The sequence below is a fragment of the Siniperca chuatsi genome, linkage group LG1, assembly GCF_020085105.1.
Source record: "Siniperca chuatsi isolate FFG_IHB_CAS linkage group LG1, ASM2008510v1, whole genome shotgun sequence".
NCBI classification, from domain to species: domain Eukaryota; kingdom Metazoa; phylum Chordata; class Actinopteri; order Centrarchiformes; family Sinipercidae; genus Siniperca; species Siniperca chuatsi.
Window position 1 is genome coordinate 24,174,584 of NC_058042.1, and position 22,465 is coordinate 24,197,048.

At 38.3% G+C, this 22,465-nt stretch overlaps 1 protein-coding gene across 1 annotated transcript; it reads right to left on the reverse strand.

Moving 5' to 3' along the window:
* Positions 1 to 9,593: 9,593 nt before the first annotated feature.
* On the reverse strand, positions 9,594 to 12,647 carry serf2b (small EDRK-rich factor 2b). Its single transcript, XM_044198110.1, has 3 exons — positions 12,490 to 12,647; positions 11,521 to 11,629; positions 9,594 to 10,023 (listed from the first exon to the last, which is right to left on the reverse strand). Exons 1-3 carry the CDS (start codon positions 12,494 to 12,496, stop codon positions 9,951 to 9,953), a joined length of 189 nt encoding a protein of 62 aa, XP_044054045.1. The 5' UTR covers positions 12,497 to 12,647; the 3' UTR covers positions 9,594 to 9,950.
* Positions 12,648 to 22,465: the final 9,818 nt, after the last annotated feature.

The window sequence follows — 22,465 nt, forward strand, 5'->3', positions numbered from 1 at the left end:
CATTGTGAACTGTATTTTTTGTATCATTGAGATTGTGACTGTTGTTTTTATTATATTGTACATAAAAAGCACTTTATTTTAATTTTTTAAGATAAATGAATAAAATACATGTTTTGACACATGTATGTGTGAGTCCATTTTATGCTGTAAATTGCTTTTTAGTCCTGGACTTTTGCATAGATGGCATGTTTGAGAGAGAGAAGGGGATAATGGCTCACTTTAATACCAAATTTGCATATAATTTTAGATGTGAAAACAAAGCTGGAGTATAAAAAAACATTATAATTGCATATGGACTAAACATAACCAAAACTCACAGTGCATCTTTTTTCAGAAAATAACTCACTTTTTAAAAGAAACATGCACTGATACAGATGTACTATATATATATATATATATATCACCTCAGTAATTCTACGTATTTTGTGGTTAATTTAATCAATTATTAAGTGATTAAGTACATTTATATTTAAATTATGGTATACAAAATTTGTTCGTAAAAGTTTGTAAAAAAAATCATTAAATCATTTAATTTGGCAATTAATTGTATTTCAGCGCTGAAGTCGTGCTGGCATTAGCTGATTGGCATCAGCTGCTTCATTTATCTTTTGCCAAACTGGTTCATTCTTAAGCTGACTTGTAATATCCAACCATATTCGTGCAGGTGTACATGGTGGCTATTAAAACCTGACACTTACTGGCACTACTCATGCCAACACTGTGCTAGATTTTTTTGTATTGTTGATTTAACTAAGATTTAATTTTTATGTATGTGTTTATTAGTGGGGGATTTAAGTGTTTTTGACTGAAATGCAGTCACACCAAAAATCTAAAGTTCTGATTCCAGCTGATGAGGGAGCCTCTTCCTCACAGCACTGAAAATGATGGCTATGCACAAGGCCAGAGCTCCTCACTCCCAGTTACAGTGTATTAATGCTGCACACTGGTCATGGATACACACAGTTTCAGAGGGCAGCCCTGTCATAAATGTCAGCTTTTTGAATCAATACATAAAGTTATTTTTGGACACTGTAGCTCCCACCCAGTACTGAATGATGTTTACTCAGTAGGGACAGAGAGATGATGACACAGGGACGCTGTGTGCTTTGTTTGATTGAGGTACAGCACAGCTAAATACTGGGTTTGGTTTTCTTTCCAGTTTGTCTCTCTTCTGTGGACTCTCACTGGAATCACTCTGGACTCTCCATCAGCAGCTCTTATCAAACCAGACTTCATCTTATTCTTGGGTCATTTCTTCACGATTACTTGAATATCAAGGACCTTGCCATAAAAGAGGTCACTCTACAAGATCTGTACATGCCCTTTCTCACAACCCGGGAGCACAAGACGTTCATCAGTGCATCTTTAAATATATTCTTTCAGGAACATTTAAACACATTCAGTTATTTAGTTTTCCTCATCTGTTCTTGACCACAGCTGCTGCAAACATTAAGCAACTCTTCACATCCTCCAGCACTTGTGTACTGCATATCACTGACCATCATTTGCACAAGACATCTGCAAACATCCAGCCTGTTTGGATGACTCACAGTTTATTGTATTATATTAAGGCCACATTACAGATGGTGTCTTCTGAGAGAGGGAAAAATGTATCATCTGTCATTGTTGTGTAATGACAGATGTGATCTGACCATTCAGGCAATGGTCAGATCAAAGTGCTTAAAAGAAACCAGAATAGTTTTTGTAAATTTTGACCATCTGGCCACATTAACAAACATCAGACTCTCATTGGAACATATTCTCTATTCCTGAGAATATCAAAACCAGGTTTATTACTCATTGTTCACAGATATTTACACATGCAGTCAAATGCAATACATTAGTGTATTGTGCTGTTTCCTGTGGCAGCAACATGTGCGTATACCTAGTCTTCTAGAGTTATAGCTGGGTGCTACATTTAAGATTTTAAATTTGAACTGTCAAACAGATTAGGGATTTCACTAGCTATATGAGTGAAAGGGAGCACTATGTAATAACAAATGGTTGACATTTTAACATAATTCATATATTATGTTGTATACCACTAGGATCTCCTTTAGGACCTTTACTATTTTCTTACATATATTAATGATTTTTCATTAGTTTGACAATCTCCCTTTCCCATGTTGTTTGCTGATGAGACCAACATGATTTTATTACATACAATCCCCCAAGACATCATAGACAAATAATCAAAACACTGTTTAAAAAAAGATGACCCACTAATTTCTAAACATACTGTGTGTCAACAACAATCAGCAAATGAGACAACTGGCCAGACTAGCTGGGAATCGCTGATTCGGCAGTACCATAGTCTTTTTAAGTAGCTGTAATTAAACCTCTTCCTAAAAAGCCTATTCCAGGGGTTTTAGCGAACTATAGACCTATATCTAACCTTCCCTTTCTCTCTAAGACCCTTGAGAAAAACAGTCGCCAATCAATTGTGTGACTTTCTACAGAACAACAATTTTTTTGAGGATTTTCAGTCAGGATTTAGAGTGCATCACATCACAGAGACAGCGCTGGTGAAAGTTACAAATGATCTTCTAATGGCATCAGACCATGGACTTGTCTCTGTACTTGTCTTGTTAGATCTTAGTGCTGCATTCGACACCATTGCCCATCATTTGGGCAATGGTGTCGAATTTGCATTGTGCTACTGTATGCTCTCTCTCTCTCTCTGTCTCTCCAAGTGCTTGTTCTTGGTGGGAATTGTTGGGTCTCTGTAAATAATAATATACGTACGGTCTAGACCTGCTCTATAGGAAAAGTACAATGAGATAACTTCTTTTATGAATTGCCGCTATATAATTAAAATAAAATTGAATTGGATTGAAAACTAAATATAATAATTAATTAGTAACTGATTGACACATAATGCCCCATGTGTCAATTAGTTACTAATGTCATAATCACTAATCATCTATAAGCAACGAGAATAATGCTGCAGTCAAAGCCTATACAAACATACCCTGAAAACAGAACAGTTAGTTAGTTGACTTAAGAATCAAAGGGCAATTATATAAAACATGATCACATAAAAACATTAGGTCAAAACAATATTCCACACACAATACAGTTTTGTCACATTTATAAAATTACCCAACAACATGGTCATGTTGCAACATTTGCAGGCAGGTATGCGACATACATAACTAAAGACTCTCTTTGTCTGTGCCTACATGGTGAGATAAGTCACATGCTGATTATTGAACAAAGTAATTTCCTGAAGTTAAGAGAGTTTTCTATGTTTTTTCTTTATGTTTATATGTTGATACTTTTACAGATACAGAAAATCTTTATTAAATGTGTAGCAACAGCTTGAGCATGTGGGACATCATTCTGCGCACTGCTACACCTATAAACAGGGAACTAAGATCATCCTGGTTTAATGTGGGATGTCAAATAATCTTCAGTATAGGGTCTCTTAATTTAATACAGCGGATGGACAATTGATTCAGCATTAAGTTCAGATTATATCTTATAATAGATGTCTTTCCAGTGGTTAATGTCAAGTTTCAAAGACCAGCCAGAAGTTATATTAATACACACAGGTATGGATTTACCTATTTTATACAGTCTATGGGATTTACACACATCTGCTTTGTGATTGGGGCATTAATCAAAACCTACAATACCAAGTTGCACTGATCACATCTAATATAAGTAGACAAACATAAAAGTGAAAGCAAATAAGCCAATAAAGTACCACTGGGGGTTAATCACGCCTTACAAAGATCAGAAATGACGGCCGCTCCTATTTACATCCAGATGTCTAGTGACTAGTGTCTGTCTATCCAATTTTAAATGTTTAACCCTATGATAGATACCACTTTTCGCATCCACCAAATGTAATATTATATCCTTACCCGTGTAAGCATATCTAATAACACTGTCAAATTGTACATCAAGATCAGTTTCCATCTTGTTTTTGACTTTGACTACAAAGATGGCTCTAAGTAGTGACTCAAGCCTGCGAAATTACGAAATGACAACGCAAAGCATGTCGACTGAGCCCTTTGTCTGTCCTTTATGTGCTTGCATCAGGACATTTAATTCGAAGTTATTTCACCATATGCACTAATGAGAAAGTGCATGTTCATGGACATGCCAAAATTGACCCCAGAGTCAGTATTCTGTTAAGCCTCAGACCCAAAACCTAGACAAAATATTCTGCAGGAAATTCTGCTCAGACAGGACGGTGCACTGTGAATAAATCTCACCTTATTGATGTCCTAACACCCCTGCTGAGACAGAGATCAGCTGCCAGCGGGGATAATAGGCCTCTTCCCTCACAGACTGCCCATGTGTGTGAAAGCTCTGATGGTCACATGGATAGAGCTGACTGTGACTGTCCAGAGGACTCTCATCCAGCATCTTTCCTCAGAATGACTCTGGGTTAATAAAGACAAAAAGAAGCCTGTCCATTCTCATCTTTTTTCTTTCACTTTCAGCCCATGTCTGTCTGTCTTTCTGTTTCTCTGAATCCCACTACATCTCAACGTATTCTCTCTCTTTTGATGCTCTGTGACACATCCCATTTACTTTCAATACCAGCCGCTCATCTGCTGTCACCCACCATTTGATGAAGAGCAAAGACGGTAATTTGCTATTCATTATTAACAAATCACTGCGCTGTGAAAAGTGCCTTTTGTTTGCCTCAGCCTTGAAAACAATTACAGTCAGCTTGTATTTCAGCTGTGATTGCATTGCATATTTCATGGCAACGCTTCGTTGTTGGTAAAATTGAAAAGCAGATTTACTTTTCACAGTCAATGAAAAGAACTGGAAGATCTTTGAAATCAGTCCAGACCCAACTTCCCAGGTCACACATCACACATGATAGTTAATATTGTTGAATAGATGATGATTTGAACTCATCTGGTAACAACCCAAAACATCTCCTAATTAAAGAGAAACTTCATCCAGAAATAGAATAGAAAATGTTTCCTTTGGTCCCATTGAGTTTGGTTCAGTTTTGATTTCAGTGAATGGGACACTGATTTTGTGGACACACTGAAATGAAAGAGGAATTTGTGTGTTTATGTATAGTGTTATAGTATAGTGTCACATGGTAGGATAGGAGACTTTATTTTCCGGGGGGAGGGGGGATATGTTTTCACAGCGTGTCTCAAGCACAAGTATTGTGTGCTTGATACACAAGCACAAGCTTGTGTCAATATACTGAAAATGTTAGTGTAGTTGAAATTCCTGTTTAAAATGTAATGATAAATGGAGCTCAAATTCACTTACAAGCTCAAAAATATATCACTCATATAATCCATACCCCCATCATTGTAAATTCAGACACTTTAGTTTCTTGTTTTGCAAGAAGGTTACTAAATATTCTATGAACTCTACGATTATAAGCATTGTGTGTCATTTGCCACTTTATTAGGTACACCTGTACATAATCCAAAACAACTGTTCTGCCATGAAGTCTACTTTTATGATGCCTGTAATGTTGAGTTTTATTAGAGGGTAAAATTAGAAACACCTCTCAATATAATGTGGGCCAAGACAACACCACCTTTAACTATGACCTCAATAATAAACATATAATTGAATTTACACATTTCTGATTGCTGTATCATCACTCTAGTGAAGTACTTTATGCATTCACAAATTAAAGTACATTGGGTGGTTAAGAGCCGTTCCTGAACAGGCTGAGAAATCCTTTTCACTAAAATACTGATTCAGCTCTGATGAGAAATAAAATAAGAACACACACATTTATATTAAGAAAAATGTATTGTTTGGTCGCTCATACAGTTTTGGTATGAACTTTCACACACAGGTCATCAAAACGTCATAAAGGTAGAATTTATGGCAAAGCTGTTGTATTGAATTGCAATAGATTAGATGTACCTAATAAAGTGGCCACTGAGTGTATGTTTTTTTATTAATCTCCTACCGTGTCTCAGCCAATCAGAGACCAATCATTTAGCTCCAAAGATCAGTGATCAATGACACTTTTCATGTGGACAAATACACACATGTATGGTACATGCATACACGCCTGCATGTTTGCATGCATGCAGACATTTTTGCATTTACTGTCCAGGAGCTCAGCTGACTCTCTAGTTTGAGAAAAATACATACAGCAGTAAAATGAGCTTCCATTTCTGGATTTCCATCATAAGAAGCAGTCATGTGTGCATGGGTTAAGAGGTGCCATTAAAAAAAGTAAAGCAATGCAGCAAAAGTACATTTTCTCCATTTGTCCACATCAATCGATGGAAGCAACTTACTGTAAATGTGTTTGCTTTCTACTGTTCTATTAAACCTTTAGTGTCATTATAGAATTATGTAGTCCTGTGATATTAAAATTACAATTGTATTATTAAACTATTACAGACATATCAAGTTTAATTAGTGTTGGGTGACACTCATTCATAATGCAGCAGCATGAGACATACCTTAGGAGAATTACAGCAATCTAATAGTTTATAGTTGATGTATGTATCTCCTGCCCCATCATTATTTAGAGTATTATAACTATGAAGAGACAGTTTCTGTGATAAGGCATTGTGTACATGCTGGGGCTATCAACCAGTTACATGATTTATAACATCCATCATTCATTGTGCAGTCATTATCTAAGTGGTTGCAGCCGTGTCAAAGATTTATTCTTTTCAGAAAACAGGCATTATTAAAACACTGTGCTGCCTTCACCCTCGGCATAATAAAACAAGAGGAGTACCTGTCCGTGGCTGTATTTATCAACCACATGATGCACATGAAAGTTACATATTTCCTCAAAGGAGAATCTTGTATACACTTCCTTTCATTGTAAAATAATGTTGCATGTAGCTGGCAAGCCGGTAAGTCTGGCTTTATTAGATACTTTAAAGTTTAAGTTTGATTGAGATGATGATAAAAATGGGATGATGAAATGTGACAAAGGTCCCAAACCCAGAACGATAGTGTTACTGTAAGTACCTTTGCTAACTGAGCCACACAGGACTCCCTAAAGAACTAAATCCACAGCAGCAGTTTGGAGGAGGTATAATCTGGGGACACTCGGTAAGTATTTGGGCAGCCCAGGTGCCATTTTTTCTAACAGTTGACATCCAGAGACTCACACTTAAGCTCCCCAGTACAACCTTAGCATTAGGTTGTTGGCTACTGACCTAGTAATTAGGGGGTAGCCTGTCTAGACCAGATCTTGTGTGCTGTAAAGCAGTGGATCTTGAAGAGAACAGTGAAGTTATAATATCTATATTTTATCATTACCCACACACAGTGCGTAGCTGAAGCTGGCTGGATTTAGTGTATAAATAGGGTTTGACTTTACTTAGACTAAATGACTACACTTGTCTTTGCTGTGGGTAATTTTTAGGCCATATTTAATGTAAAGCCAAGCAGCTACAGTACATTGCTGTCCATCTTCTCCCCAATTTGTACTTTGACACTGGACTATTCAACATCGTAAATAGCAGAGCAACGGCTCTGCTACAACAATAAATTTTACCCAGTGCTCCCCTATCTCAACAAATTCAGCAGGGAAGGCATAAAGAGATGAGGCTTCTTGTATGAATTTAATTAGATGAGCTGACTCCCGTCTTTTCTTTGCATTATGCATCTCTCATTACCACTGAGGTCCTCTCTTGGTCTGTTTTAAGAAAACTTGCCAGAACCCACACTCAGGCTGTCGGGCCTTATGCTTGAATTTAAGTGAGATCTACCCAAAGATGTAAGCAGAGTATCATGGATAATGGCGGATAAGGTTAGAATTTTCTCGAATTTAAGCAACTTGCTGATTCTGCATTTGTTCCTCATCACTATTCAGCTCTTCAGCTACTTCCCCTGCTATCTGAGATGGAAAAAAGCTAAACTGGTGACTTAATTATACGCCCTGTAATCTGAGAACTGAGGGTACAAACTCACTGGATTTCAGTAAGTAGACACACAGTTTATTGACTATAAATAAGCTGAGCTGTAGCTTCTGGCTCGGTGAACACTATAAAATATCAGCAATGTGCACTTTGTGCGTATGTTGGAGGACGGCAGCCGTAATGCAAATGCTCTGCAATAGCGGTACTCGAGCAGGTTATGTTTGTGTGTGCGTTTGCTTCATTTAAATAGTATAAATAACGTGTTAATCAAAAGCCTTTTTTCACCTCAAAAGACGTTTTAAATCTTGAATTGGCCCATAACCCCCCACCCCAAACGGTATGTGTTCTTGTAACTGGCTTAAACAAAGAGAGCACATAATACACCATTACTAAACACAATGTAGCTGTTTTACCATTCTGACAAATTCAATATTCACCCGTAAGAATACAGATGAAAAGATGCCTTGGTGTATGCCTCCACCTAGTGGTCAGAATGCCACTACAGTATTATTCGGTCTGCTGGCACACTTGGTTTAATTACAGTAAATTTGGCAGACTCCAGTGTTACACAACAAATAAAGAGCAGAGACAGGACACAGATGTAGGCTTTCCTTAACCACAAGTTATGTGGGCAGGATGGTGTATCTGGTGTTATTTGTGGAAAATGGGACTTCTATAAAGAGCTGTTCTGTGCTAATAATATCAGTATGTAGCCATTTAGGGAATACTGTTGAATGTGACTATGTACAGTTGTGTGGCACTGTTGCAGACTAATCTTTGATAGCCTGGTTAACTTTGTAGGTTGTCTTGCTGGCCTTCTGACCCCAATACTGGAAGAATACATGGTATATCTATTTGTTTATAGGCATGAATATGTTTATAGTACTGTGCCCATAATAGCTTACTGTATTTTTCTGGGATGCACACATTGCAGAGCCTGATATACCAGTCTTGATGGACTGTATCTGCATCCTGTCACAGTAAGGCTGACAAAATGCAGTGGCAATCCCTGTTAAATGATTATTCTTCATTTGCCTGACTATATATCTGGATTCTCAAAGATAGATAATAAAACAGACAAGTTGTTGGCTTTAAGTTAATTGACTTCTGTCCAGTTGTTGAGTGCATCGCCACAAACTGTGTGATAAAAGCTGACAATGATGCACTTAATAGAAACTGGCATGTTAATCAAGGAAAAATTAGATTACTCAGTAATACTAGCAGGAACAGTATTAGTGGATTAGTAATAACTTTGCATATTTTGTGTGTTAAATACCACAAGAGCAAACAATCATCAGGAAGGTATAACTGGTTTCAAAGGCCTGGGTGAAATTATATTTTATCTTCCATCACTGGATTATTATTCACTTTAGTTTTGTTTGTAGAAAAAAAAAAAAAAATATATATATATATATATATATATATATATACATATATACACACACACACACACACACAGTGTATTTGTGATCCTATTTCCCCCCCAAAGACTTTGACCAAATTTGATTCAGAGAAACTGAATTAAAGCAAAGTCAAATTATCCAAATACCAGAATACACGGGAAAATAGCTAGTAATAGTTTATTTACTGATGATTCCTCATCTGAATGTGAGGCCATTCAAAAAGATGCTACAAGATGTAACTAACATATTAAAAAGTAAATGTTTGCCAACCAGTGCTCCCACAACAGAAATACAGATCATGTGAAATATTACACAAACTGTCTTCACCAACATTAAGTAACTCAAGCAAGCATGAACTAAAAAGATACTTTATTTAAAACCAGCAGGGGACGTTTTTGTACAAAAATACACAACTGTTACGTGGATGCTTTGTGTCAAGAATTGTTCATCTTTCTCCTGCTGCTTACACCACTGATGCTCCTCTGCATGCAGCATCAGCGTGGGACAACTGCTAACTTGCTCAGACATAATTTCACCGAGTAAAATAACAAATCCAACAAGCAATGTCATTTGCCGTAGGGAAGAATGTAGGATTCTAGATTCTCGAGGCTAGACCAAAATGACAGATCCGTTCTCATAAACATCAGGAAGAATGCTGAACATGGGAGGTTATTAACACTGAGTTGAATTCGTCTCCCGACTTCATTCTTTACTTGGTCTTGGTGCCTCCTTTCTCCCCTCCATCTGCCTTTTTCTGCTTCTGTTGCATTATCTCGGCATCCCTTGGGGAGAAAAAGTAACATTTAAAAGAGAGAATAGACTTTTTTTGGGCAGACTCTACTGTAACACAGACCTAATATGCCCCCCACATATGCAGCACACACAAGACATTAGTAATTAACTGAAATAGGTTTTTTTGTGACTTTTTGGCTTTATTATTAGATCAGCTGAAAAGAGATGGGGGGGACCGGGCTGGAATCGAACCAGTCTGAGGGCTTAAATGCTTGTAAATTGAAAATCAGCACCATTCTACACTTCCTTGTGTGGGTACTGTTAGAGTTAGTTAACGTTGTTTGTGTGGGTCATAGAATTATAGCAACGTCGATTTAAGACTTAGAAAGTCTCTGGTTATAGTTCCACGGTGTGAGTTGTGTCAAAGAAGGTTAACTGTTTGCTCAGATATGATTGGCTAATGTTCGCTCTCTGAGCGAGTCTGCTTGCTCTACACACTTGCCAGCTAACGAGCTAACCGATGCACTTTATTATTCTAGTTAAAGTAGTCACAATGTTTCTTATTCTGAGAATTGGGCCTTATGTTATATTCACAGTACATTTATGGGCAGTGAATTGAAGCGCTGGAACCTTACACATATTTCTCTGTTTTGTTCTGTTTAAGCTGCAGCCAGAGGCAGTAAAGAAGTTGGCTATGCTGAAGCCCTTTTCCAATCACATATGACCCTAAAGGAATGTCTGTTTTTCCATAGATGGATATACACATTTTTTCCTCAGCAAAACAGTAATGTTCTGGTGAGAGTAAGGTCAAAATGATGTTACCTGACTGCACTGCCCACAGCAACCCAATATTCAATTAGAATAATGTTATAAATTGATATGGATTCTCCCCAATCTTACTCTGTTTAGTTATGTTTGCCTTTTGGTTGACAGAACAAAGAGGGAGAGAGAGCAGGATGGAGTCGGCCAGTGGACAGGTAGTCAAGACCACATAGTTGTAATGCCAAGTCAGCTGTTGTTTTGCCCACATTCATTGCAGTGGACTGCACAATGATTTCACATTACTAAGTGGTGTATTGATATACTGTTATCAAATGTGGATTCTCCCCAACCTCCTCTGACATTTACTTACATCATAAATACTGTTTGCTTTATTTATTATCAGATTATATATGTCATTTTCTAGCTGCATACAATGTCTGTGTGATTGTCAGTGCAAAGAGAGGAGGATGGAGAGAGAGCGAGAACAGGAAGAACAAAGCGCTAAATGGACATATAGTGAAATCAAGATTGTTATGTCACGTTCTCATTAGGGGCTGAGCCACCCTAAAGGTCTGATCCTAGAATCACCCCTGAACTGTATCATGTCAAGGTTTTAGGGATTAATTTCTACATGACAGAAAATACATAACTGCATGATCAGCCAGGAGTGAAATAGTCCACAGAGCCCCACATTCAAGTCACACTGTGGTTATAGTGCCATTGCAGCACTATTTGCAAGTTTGTGTGCATCCCATTTCTTTAAACTCATGCAGACTGCTGCCTACCTCTGCTTCCGAGCAGCAGCAGACAGCCCATCGTCGCTCCTCTTCCCTTTACACTGGTCGTTGTTTTTTTTGGCATTCTTCTGGCGTGCTAGCTCACGTTGGTTTCCTCCTGCATGTCAGACCAAAGACAAAACAACGATGTAACACAACAAATAGCACTTTAATGAGCAACCCGTCAGGTATGTGAGCTAACGTTACACCTTTAACGTTATACCAAATAAGCTCCTACAAGAAAAAAAACTAACAGGGAGAATTACCAATTTAGAGGTATTTTCTAAGTATTTACAAGTCATATTTTAAAATGACAGACGGTCCGATCATATTAAGTACGACTGTAAGATGGCATGGATAAAATGGTGCAAAATATGAAAGCGGCCGACGTGGCAGGGAGGCGCTCCGGAGCAGCTTCATGCCCTGAACAGCACGGAGGGCAGCACAGCGTCTTCCATCGTAGTGCGGATTGTCACACCAGTCGAGTAATTAAAGACATGCAAAGGCAGAGCCACGTTTGAGGACATACAAATAATTACTGGCAACGAGTTTGACATTATGTCTGCTACAAGCAGCGTTGATACCCAAATATCCGTGTTATGTCTGATAGCAATGGCTTTACAGTAGGCCAGGCTTGGACTAAAAGCTGGACAACAAAACGATCCACAGGCCTATCGATGTTTACAAACGTACAACGAACATAATGTAACACACAGCTACGTGGCACACACTGTAGCATGCGCCCGTCTACTCCATTTCAACTACTAAGCCAGTGGTGTGCGTGATTTACCAAACCAAGGCGACAATAGTGGCATGAATTCCGTGGAAAAAAACATGTTACGTCTATATCAGCAAATAGACGGAACCCGGGTCGGCGGTGGCCAAGGCTAACGAGTGGCGAAAACAACGACCACAGACTACATGCAATCGACTCAAGTACATGAATGCCTTACAGTCAAAATACATGTCGATACCCACTGGTCATTTTATTAATCGACGCTTCTTTCGACCAAAATCCAAATCAGCTCAGCCAAAGGGCCGTTGGTTCCCCTCTCGTCTCTCCAGTCGCTGTTTCTGCTTTGATTGCGCCTCACTGTGGCTGCCAAATATGCGCGAGACTGCGAGAACCAGAACATTCCGTCTCTCCCCTTGATTGCACTGCGCATGCGCACGCAATCAACCAATTCAAGAGCACAAATGCGAAAGATCAATTCATGATTGCAGCACAGTAACAAAGACTATGATGGAGATTAGGTCATTCAAATGCTTTACATAAGTAAAAGCAGTAATACCTCATTAAGTGTAAAACTTAGCCATTAAACGGAAAGTCATGCGCTCAAAAGTATTATCCAGAACTGCTGCTAAACTGCTAACAGAAACAAAGAAGAGAGAACAGATCACTGCACCGGCTCCCTGTAGCTTCTATAATTGATTTTAAAGTCCTTCTACTTGTGTACATGGGACATTCTACCAGAAACGTACATCATCTGTCCTGGAATTGTTAGTGAATAAAAAGTAGGCTATAATCCAAAAATGTCTAAAACTGACTCAGATCATTTTTTCTTAATTAAAAGCACTTTTAAAAAGAGCCAAATTGGAGCTACATCTTTCATAGTTTTGTTATGCTAAAAAAAAACACCATTAATAAATTAATAAGTTGTTATCATTCATTTCAGTTGATTAAAAACATGAAATTATACATACATTCTACAAATAAACACTACATAAAAAGTGTGCAATACACCTTTAAGGTTATGACTCAGAGAACGAGGCATCAGTTGACCCTGAGTTGACACTGATCAAGGGTGAGGTCTGTCATTGAATTGTATGATTTTAAGCTTGTTTTTTCATGTTTCTTTGCAGAGGACGAGCTAAAGGGTCAAGCCCTGAGCAAATGCAGTTATAATGGCCCACCTCAGGCTCTGACACATCAGCCCTGTGACAGGGGCTTAAAAATGAATGGCATTGTTCCTTTTTATTACCTTTATTGCATATAATATGTATTTAACAAACGCCATTATAAAAAAATTTGAATAAATAAATATTATACTGTAAAGCTTTTTATGCTCATAGACAAAAGTTTTGAATTTGGTCCCTCTTTTACCTAGGCCAGTGTAGCACTGCTTTTCAGGTTGCACTTTGTATATTAATGATATTTTAATACATATATAAATATAATTCTAATTTATATTAGCTTTTATTAATAATGACTGTAATTATTTCAATTAATACAGACTGCAGTTAGATGGCTCAAGTTAGGGTTATATGTCCTTGGCTAAACTTAATTTGCTGTTCATTGACTACACTTCAGAGTTTAACATCATAGTCCCCTCCAGGCTCATCACAAAGCTCAAGGACCTGGGATTAAACACCTAACTGTGCATGTGGATCCTTGACTTCCTGATGGACAGGTAGTGAGGGTGGGCGGATACACCTCTTCCACCCTCATCCTTAACACCAGAGCACCTCAGGGCTGTGTTTCCTGTACACACATGACTGTGTAACTACTTTCAACTCCAAAACCATCATCAAGTTTGCTGACGACACAGCTGTGGTGGGTCTGATCACAGATAACAATGAAAAGGCCTACCTGAAGGAAGTAGAGGAACTGACCCACTGCTGTCAGGACATTGTCAACAACCTACTCCTGAATGTCAGCAAGACTAAGGAGCTGATAGTGGACTTTGGGAAGAAGCAGGGAACCCTTACCCCCATTAAAGGGAAAATTCATTCCTCAGTGCATGTTATATTGACCGAGAAAGCTGACTTCGCCAAGTAGTTCTATCCAGCGCTGTCATTTCATGTGACAGTGACGTATTTTAAGGCAAGGAAGAACTACAGGCAATTTCAGCTTGGATTTCTTGGATTTCTTCTTCTTCCACCTCTGGGTAGCCAGGGGGCGTGCTCTAGATGCGGCTCAAAAACAAAACTTACTTGTTGTCTTTGCTTGTATTGCAAAGTAGCTACGTTTCCAACAGCAAAAATGGCATCCCAGAATATGAGTACAGAGGATGTTATGGACGAGGATACATTTTACAATGTTTTGGCTGACTCAGATATTCAGCTGTATTTATTCGAGCCAGAGTATATGGCCGAAGGGTGTACAGCACACATGGTGGACAGCTTCAAGTACCTTGGTGTCCACATCACAGAGGACCTGACCTGGGTGCTGCATACTGACTCAGTGGTGAAAAAGGCAAGGCAGAGACTGTTTCATCTCAGATGCTTGAGGAAATTCCAGGTATCCCCTCAAATACTGAGGAATTTCTACCTCTGCGCCATTGAGAGAGTCCTGGCAGGGAACATCAATGCCTGGTCCGGAAACAGTACCGAACAGGACCGCAAGGCCCTGCAAAGAGTGGTTTGTTCGGCTGAACATACAATAAGCAGTGCTCTGCCCACTAAAGGATATTTACACCAGGTGCTGCAAGAATAAAGCTAGGAGAATCATTGAGGATCCCAACCACCCAGATAACGGCTTTTTCTCCCTGCTGTGGTCAGGAAGAAGGTACCGGATACATCAGGCCAGCACTGAAAGGCTCAGGAAGAGCTTCTATCCTCTGGCTACTAGGACCCTAGGACTCTTCAAAGAAATTCATTAGGAAACCATTCTAACATATACAAATTTTTCTGTAACAGGGCCTGACATTTTAGGGGTGAAATGCGGATAAAATATATTTTATTCAATCATAAAAAGATGCTGAGATGACATGACATGTGTTTCTCAGTGTTTAACATGTCCTCCATATGACTCAATGTTCAGATTCAAGAATAAGATTGAATCAATGGCTTAACCCCAGCCTACATCACAGATTCCCTGTTGTTTTATGTTCCTTCATGAGCCCTCAATCCCCTAATGCTGGTTTTTTAGTTAATCAAAACCCCACCAAAAAGAAATTTAGAGATGCAGCTTTCTTCAGCTATGCTCCCAACTTGAGGAACAGCTTGACCAAAGATATTAGAGAGGCAGGCTCTGTTGAAATGAAGTGGCACTTAAAAACATATCTTTTAAACCTAGCCTTATTGTAGCACCACTTCTTACAATGTGCATGTTTCACATGGAGTCCTACATGCTGTTTTTAATTGACTTTAAATGTCCTTCTTTGATCTTTCAAATGGCGTGCTTTCTCTGCAACAGTAAGCACCTTATCTTTACTTTTGCTTTTTTTCAATTTAATTTGTGTTTCCTGTTTTTATTCCCTTTTTAAATGTAAAGCACTTTGAGCTGCATGTTTTGTATGAAAGATGCTATATAAATAGTTTATTATTATATTATTATTATCTCACTTTATTATATTAATTGAATTAGTAATAGGCTATAATATAATATTACTACAATATATTTCTTTACCGAAATAGGTATTCAGAATTAATACATTTTACATACTTCCAAACTAAACCCTAGACAACTGAGCAACTCAAGAATGAACCTTTGAAGGGACAGTTCACCCCAAAATTAAAATTATTATATTTTCCTCTTGCCTTTAGTGCTATTTATCCATCTAGACTGTTTTGGTGTGAGTTGCCGAGTTTTGGAGATATCGGCCGTAGAGATGTCTACGCTTTGATTTTTGGCGCTTTGAGCACCACAAGCCGAGTGCCATATAGTCCCATTATATTACAAAAATGCAGACATCTCTACAGCTGATATCTCCAAAACTCGGCAACTCACACTGAAACAATCTAGATGGATAAATAGCACTACAGGTAAAAGGAAAAATATGTATTTTTAAGTTTGGGGTGAACTGTCCCTTTAAGCTCAGCTATTTTATTAATAAAAATATTATGCTACATATTATGTATGACAGTAACTGCTGTCATAATTACAGTATGGTAGCTTTGTTTTGTTTTGCAGTTTATTTGGTAGTGTTGCATGGCTCCAGCAAGGTTTTATCCAACTTTGTTATTAAGAGTCCACAGTCTGAGGCTTTGATTGAAGGGCATGGAGCCTGGCACTGTCCTAGAGTGACTTTTCTTCTCCTCTTCCATCATCCACACAGTTGCTTTGTATCTAGTGTTTAAATGTACTTAAAATGAATTTGATTTGCATTCAATTTGGTTCAGTTCATGTACTTTAGATATCCATGGGTGTCTCTTCAGTTACTGATGTACATTTGGCTCATTTTACTTACATTTGCAATGTAATCTCAGTTCAATGAGACTTTACTTCAATCACAACTGCAGCTATCTCCTTAAAAGCCTACTACAAAAGAGCCAGCAGGTGGCAGACTATGCTAAAGTAAATTTGGAAATGAAGGCACTCAGACCATTAAGAAATCTACAAAGGCTTCCAGTCATTCAAATATATTTTTAGAGTAAGATGATAAAAGTATCAAATACTTAAATAGATAGATCACATGCAAAATACTTAAGTTGATTAAGATGATCAGCGCACTGTGTTCCAGTGGACAAAACTCTCCCATGTAAAACAAAAAACCAGAATAACTGATTTTCTTACTTTGAAATACAAATTGCTTGGACTCATTAATTGGACAACAGTATTTTGTATAACAATCTGATCATATCGTCACAGTGTGATTCCAGTGATAATAAAAACCTTGGGTTAATGTGCAAAATGGAATCTTCTTAATAGTAATTGGAAGTTTTATTTCTCTTCTCCAACACGAACCACACAATGTTTTCCTTGCAGTTTTGATAGGGTGATTTTATTGACTGTCTGGCATTTAAATAGGCTATATGACGGTATGACATATGAGTCATGTCTGCCCAGAACTGAACTTCTACCCAGACATTGAATCTATGAATAGAAGAAGACAACTTACAGCAGCTAAACCTGCATGTGCCTAATGCACCATAGGTCATGTCACTGTCAAGCAACTGCATCAGGAGTATTTTCCAAGTTAGTGCATCTGTTTTACTTCAAGGGAAACTTCTAAAGTTTAAAACAAGATCATTTTGGGGGAAAAAAACGAATTGTTGTATGTTTTAAAGAAGAACCGGAAACTTAAGTTCATAGTTGTCGAGATGATAACAGCTATACTGTATATTGTATCTGGAACAGAAATCTTAAAATGTGTTCATAGCGGTGGAAGTGAGCTTGTTGGAGGAGAATGAAAACAGGGCTGGGTTTCTTGCTGAAAGACAAATACTGTATTTTAAGGACATAATTACTGTTTGAATACAATGAGCCATCAAACTACTGCTGTGATTGTCTAGCCAACAGTCTATTTGGGTGAAGAATAAGGTCTTCTTTGAATTTAATTATAAGCTGTAAGTTTGTTCTGGTCTGCAGCTCTCTGCATATTATTTCTTGATGGATGTTTGGCTAAAAACCTGCTTTAACTGATAAAATAGAGCCCAAACACTTTCTTTGTCATGTCTCTCATCAAAGCCTTGAGGTCATTATCACATGACCTTGTGACAGGTGGTCACAAATCACTGACAGGAATACACTATAAACACATTGTCAGTGAACAGACTTTTACTGTAGGCTACAAGTGCAGTATATTTTACACAAGTTTGACCTGACAAAGAGCATGCAGCTCAAATTGTTGTAAAAAGTAATGAATGCAGTTGCGTATTAGCAGCCATAGTATTTATGTGTTCATTTGAGAGGGATAAAAATAATAGTCATCAACTGACACAAGTTCCCCAAATTATTTGAAGGACTACACCCGCTCTGTGTGGTTCTAAAGGGCAGTTACAAACAACATTTTTTTTTGTCTTTTAATTTGGAGGGTTTGTTAGACACAGCTGTGCTTTGAGCTAAATGCTAACATCAGCAGGCTAACATGCTCACCATGCCAATGCTAACATTCTGATGTTTAGCACGTATAATGTTTACCATGTTCGCCATCTTAGTTTAGCGTGTTAGCATGCATAACGTGCTAACTAGACGAGTGCGCTCAGTAGAGTGCAGATCTCTCTCTGCCAGGTGTGTCTGGGGGCATGTGAGCGGGGAACAGGGAGTGCAGGGCAGGCTTCGTGTCCAGCATGTATGCATGAGAGTAGTGGAATGAAGGGGAGAAAGTGTTTTTGTATAGTATAGTCTCAGTTTTCTTTAAAGATTTAGTTTGTGCATCCTGGGAATGCGATTGTTTATGGATTGACCCATGAAAATTGCATCATTTTGTGAATTTAGCAGAAAAATTAAACCTACAGAGAATCTAGCAGATAAAGAGCAATGGCTTTTTCATGCCACGTGCTGGAGCATGAAGACTCTAACAGCGTGTAGAACAGCATGTCGAACACTGTGGTCAGTTTATTGGGCTGCTGGCGACACAGGACAGCCCAGGATGTCTGCCTCTGACTTGTTTTCCCCACAGCTGCTTTCAGTGACAGCATCCTGCTTAAAGCAAACTATTTTTGTCTCCCAGTGCAATCATCACCACCTGGTAATTTTGACAATGTTGACTGCTCCTGCCTTTACAAAGCCTCTAAATGTTCATGCTTTCCTTGTGTGACTGCTGCTTCAGCTCAGCAGCTCCTCGTGTTGCTAGTCGCGCCTCCAGTTTAATCAAATGGAGATGATGGGAAGGAAAAACTTTGTTTTCCATTCATTTCATACTAATTTTAACAGTAAGAGTCCTTGCCCTCTCATTACCTCGAGCACTTTTCCATACTGACTTCTTAGTGACAGACACCCTTTCACATGATTACATGCAAGTAAACTGTTCAGTTTGGGCCTACAGCATGTGTGCGTGCATGTTTGACTATTAAGTATGTGCTGTGGGATAATTATGTACAAGTACTGAGTCAAAAGCAACGGGATTTGCTGTTTTAGGGCTAATTGTGTTTGTACTGCTGATTTTTTTTTTATCCAGTCTAAACAGGTAATAGATGATTCATGAAATCATGGAATTGTGAGATGCATAAGCTGTGATGTGAGGAGAACCACCATTCATTTCTCCAACAACATTTGATTGCCCCATCTTCATGCACAGGCTACACTGCACTGTTTGGAGCGGTCTTTGTTAACGCTGATCATGAAGTGGTGGAAGCACTGATGTGTGGCAATATAAACTTAGTGTGACAAGCTGGACGTATGGTGCATTCCTCTCTGTCTCATTTCACCGCTGTCATCCATCACGCTGCCAGAGTCCTGCCTGCTGTCATGAATGATTGATGGGACTTGCTGATCCCATCTTCTGCATTGCCTTAATGTCCCTCATGTACTGATTGTTGGAGCTAATTTTGACATGATCCTATGAAATTATTATGTTGTTCGTGCTGTATTGCAAACTACTGTACATGCATTTTTCTTCTCTACTGAAAACCTGTTTTCTGACTGTTAGAACTTATTTGTGTTTATGTAAACTGAAAGGTATGTGTGCCCATATTTTTTCAAATGTATAGTTGTATTTGATTTTGACATGCATTATTTACTGCATTTTTTTAACCAAGCTAATGTGTTACTTTCCAAATTGTTACATGACTTTAATCTCTAAACACTGACTTTAATATAAGTGTTCTTACTTTGTTCTCAGAATTTTGATTTTTGTAAACATTTTGTGTTAAAAAATAAGTGCATGGCTGTGAGCATTTTCGTGAACATTCGTGAACATTTCCTTTAAAATGTTGATTTAAATTGTAATGTAGGTGGTATTACTTTTATCCCAAAATATATTTTGTGTATTCTGCATTCCAAAATACTGTCATTGAAAAAGAACCTACTTGCTAGATAGAACAACACTAAGAGTGCTTTGAGCTAAATACTAACATCAGCATGCTAACATGCTTACAATTATGATGCTAACATGCTGATGTTTAGCAGGTATAATGTTTAGCATGTTCACCATCTTAGTTTAGCATGTTAGCATGCTAACATTTGCTAATTAGCTCTAGGTGGCGCTAGATGAAAAGTTAAGGATCAACAAAGTAACTACAGTTCATCCTGGGGGGGGGGGTCAAGAAACTCATAAGTTGCAGACATAGGTCAGTTTTTTTGGCTAGGTTCCTCTCCCTCAGTAATCAAGCTGTAGATAGGCACATATATGACAAAACGAAATAAATAATCTACATACAACATATTCTGAGTTCAGTCACCGCAAAGAGGTTTTCAAACTTGATGTTTTTTGAGTTCAGAAAAAATTTTGTTATATGTACAGCTCTCATGGGTATCACCCTCTAATGCAGTGATTCATTTCACCCGCACCTTTATTCTCCTCTCCACCGAACATAAAACTTTCAACATACCGTTTACATTGTTGAAAAAGAACCTTAAAATGGGTTAATTTGTCACATTGTTGGGGGAAATAGGGGATGTTTGCATGTGTGTTGTCTTCTCTGCCAAAATGAGGGAAGTTGACAAGATAGCGATAGGCTGGTGTAGGGTGTGCAGCCTGAAGGGAAGGAGTTCCTTATTACATAGAAGAATGTATTTAACCCTCTCATACTTTAGTTTGATCATGTGATCTACTTTTAGGCTTTTAGATAACTCAAGACACAATCCTTTCCTTTTCTTCTCTTTCCGGCTAAGACCTAACTGAAACATCACTATTACTTTTTTTTAAGACTGTTTGCCTTTATTTTGATAGGAACAGCTGAAGAGAGACAGGAAATGTGGGTGCGCTCTACCAGGTGAGCTACCGGGTGCCACAAACATCACTATTATTAACATTAAAATATTCATTTGGGCGAGTCAGAACCACAAAGAAGCTTTAGAGTCCACCTGTTAATTGCACAGATTAAAAAGGGAGACTTTGCTGTTTTGAGGCGATGGAGCCAGACAAAATTACCTTCTCCCATTCCTCTTTAGTATTCCCACTCCCGTCTCACCTTATTTAGAGGCCATTTCGGTAGACCCATTGTTTCACCTTGTCTCTGAGGTCTAACTGTCTTGCCTGAGGGGAACTAGTCTACTTGATCAAAAGTTATTTGGGGACAAAAGAAGGCACGTGAGCGTCAAGGTAATTTCTCCTGGAGTGCAGATGTTGCACCGGTTGACCCTGTGTCGTGGAAACACTAAACACAATCCAGCAGGGGTGGAGATTAGGCTGGGTTGAATTTCACTGACAGGACTATGGATGTAACTTTCTGAAAGCACCGAGAAAATGTTTCTTGACTTCTTTCCTAGAAGTCAAGAAACTTGACTTGACTTCTTTCCTAGAAGTCAAGTCAGGTGCAGGAGAACAAATTGAATACGTGAAAAAGGCTCCCGCAAAAAGCAAAAGAATCTCGCATTTTTTTAACAATGAGAGTTAAAAGATATGTGGTTGCACAAGGTTTGACATTTAACACAAATGAGTTGAACTAATGTGCAATGCACTGATCTGTCAGCTTGATACTGTCTGACCGAGTTGCAACACGGAGAATCATCAATATTTTGAATGAATATATTCAGGTTTTTGTGGTGTGAATGGGGACCTTACCCTTTTACTCCTCTCTGAGAATCAGTGCTGTCACAAACACAAAGCCCATGATAGGAGCTGTGACACCAAGTGAACACTGACAGGTTATCAGGAAAAAAATATCAAATTCAATTTAATCTGCTGATTCACAACTTGGCATTCCTCGTATAAACTTCAGATTTTGCACAGCTACATTGTAGTGTGCAGCTGAACATGACAACCTGTTGTCTGATACAGCATAATTGAATGTTCTTTCACTTGCCACGCAACAATAGCAGTCATCCAAAGAGAAAATTATGGCTTTATTTTTCTACATTTACACCAGACACACACTCTGTCTTCTACTGTGTTTGTCTTGTGTTTGTAAGCATTAAATGAAGGAATGTGTTAAATCAGCTGTAGATACAACAGGCTGTTGTTAAAAAGTCCTCAACATTGGGACTTGGCACACTGAATCTGAACTACATTTATAGCATTTGACTAAAAAGAACAAAGCCTCCAGACAAATCCATAATGCCATTTTATGGATTTTCTTGTCAGTATGCTGAAAAAAATGGGCTTACGTCAAGACTGCTCTCATAATGAAATGAAATGAAATCATGACATTGTCCAGATGATGTGTTTTCAAATGGTTGCCAAGGTAA

Bases quoted from the DNA above. Each gene is read 5' to 3' on its own strand.
- serf2b (XM_044198110.1), bottom strand. The intron at 10,024-11,520 runs GTAGGCAGCAGT...TTTCTCCCCAAG, and splicing joins GCTGCTGCTCGGAAGCAGAG to GGATGCCGAGATAATGCAAC.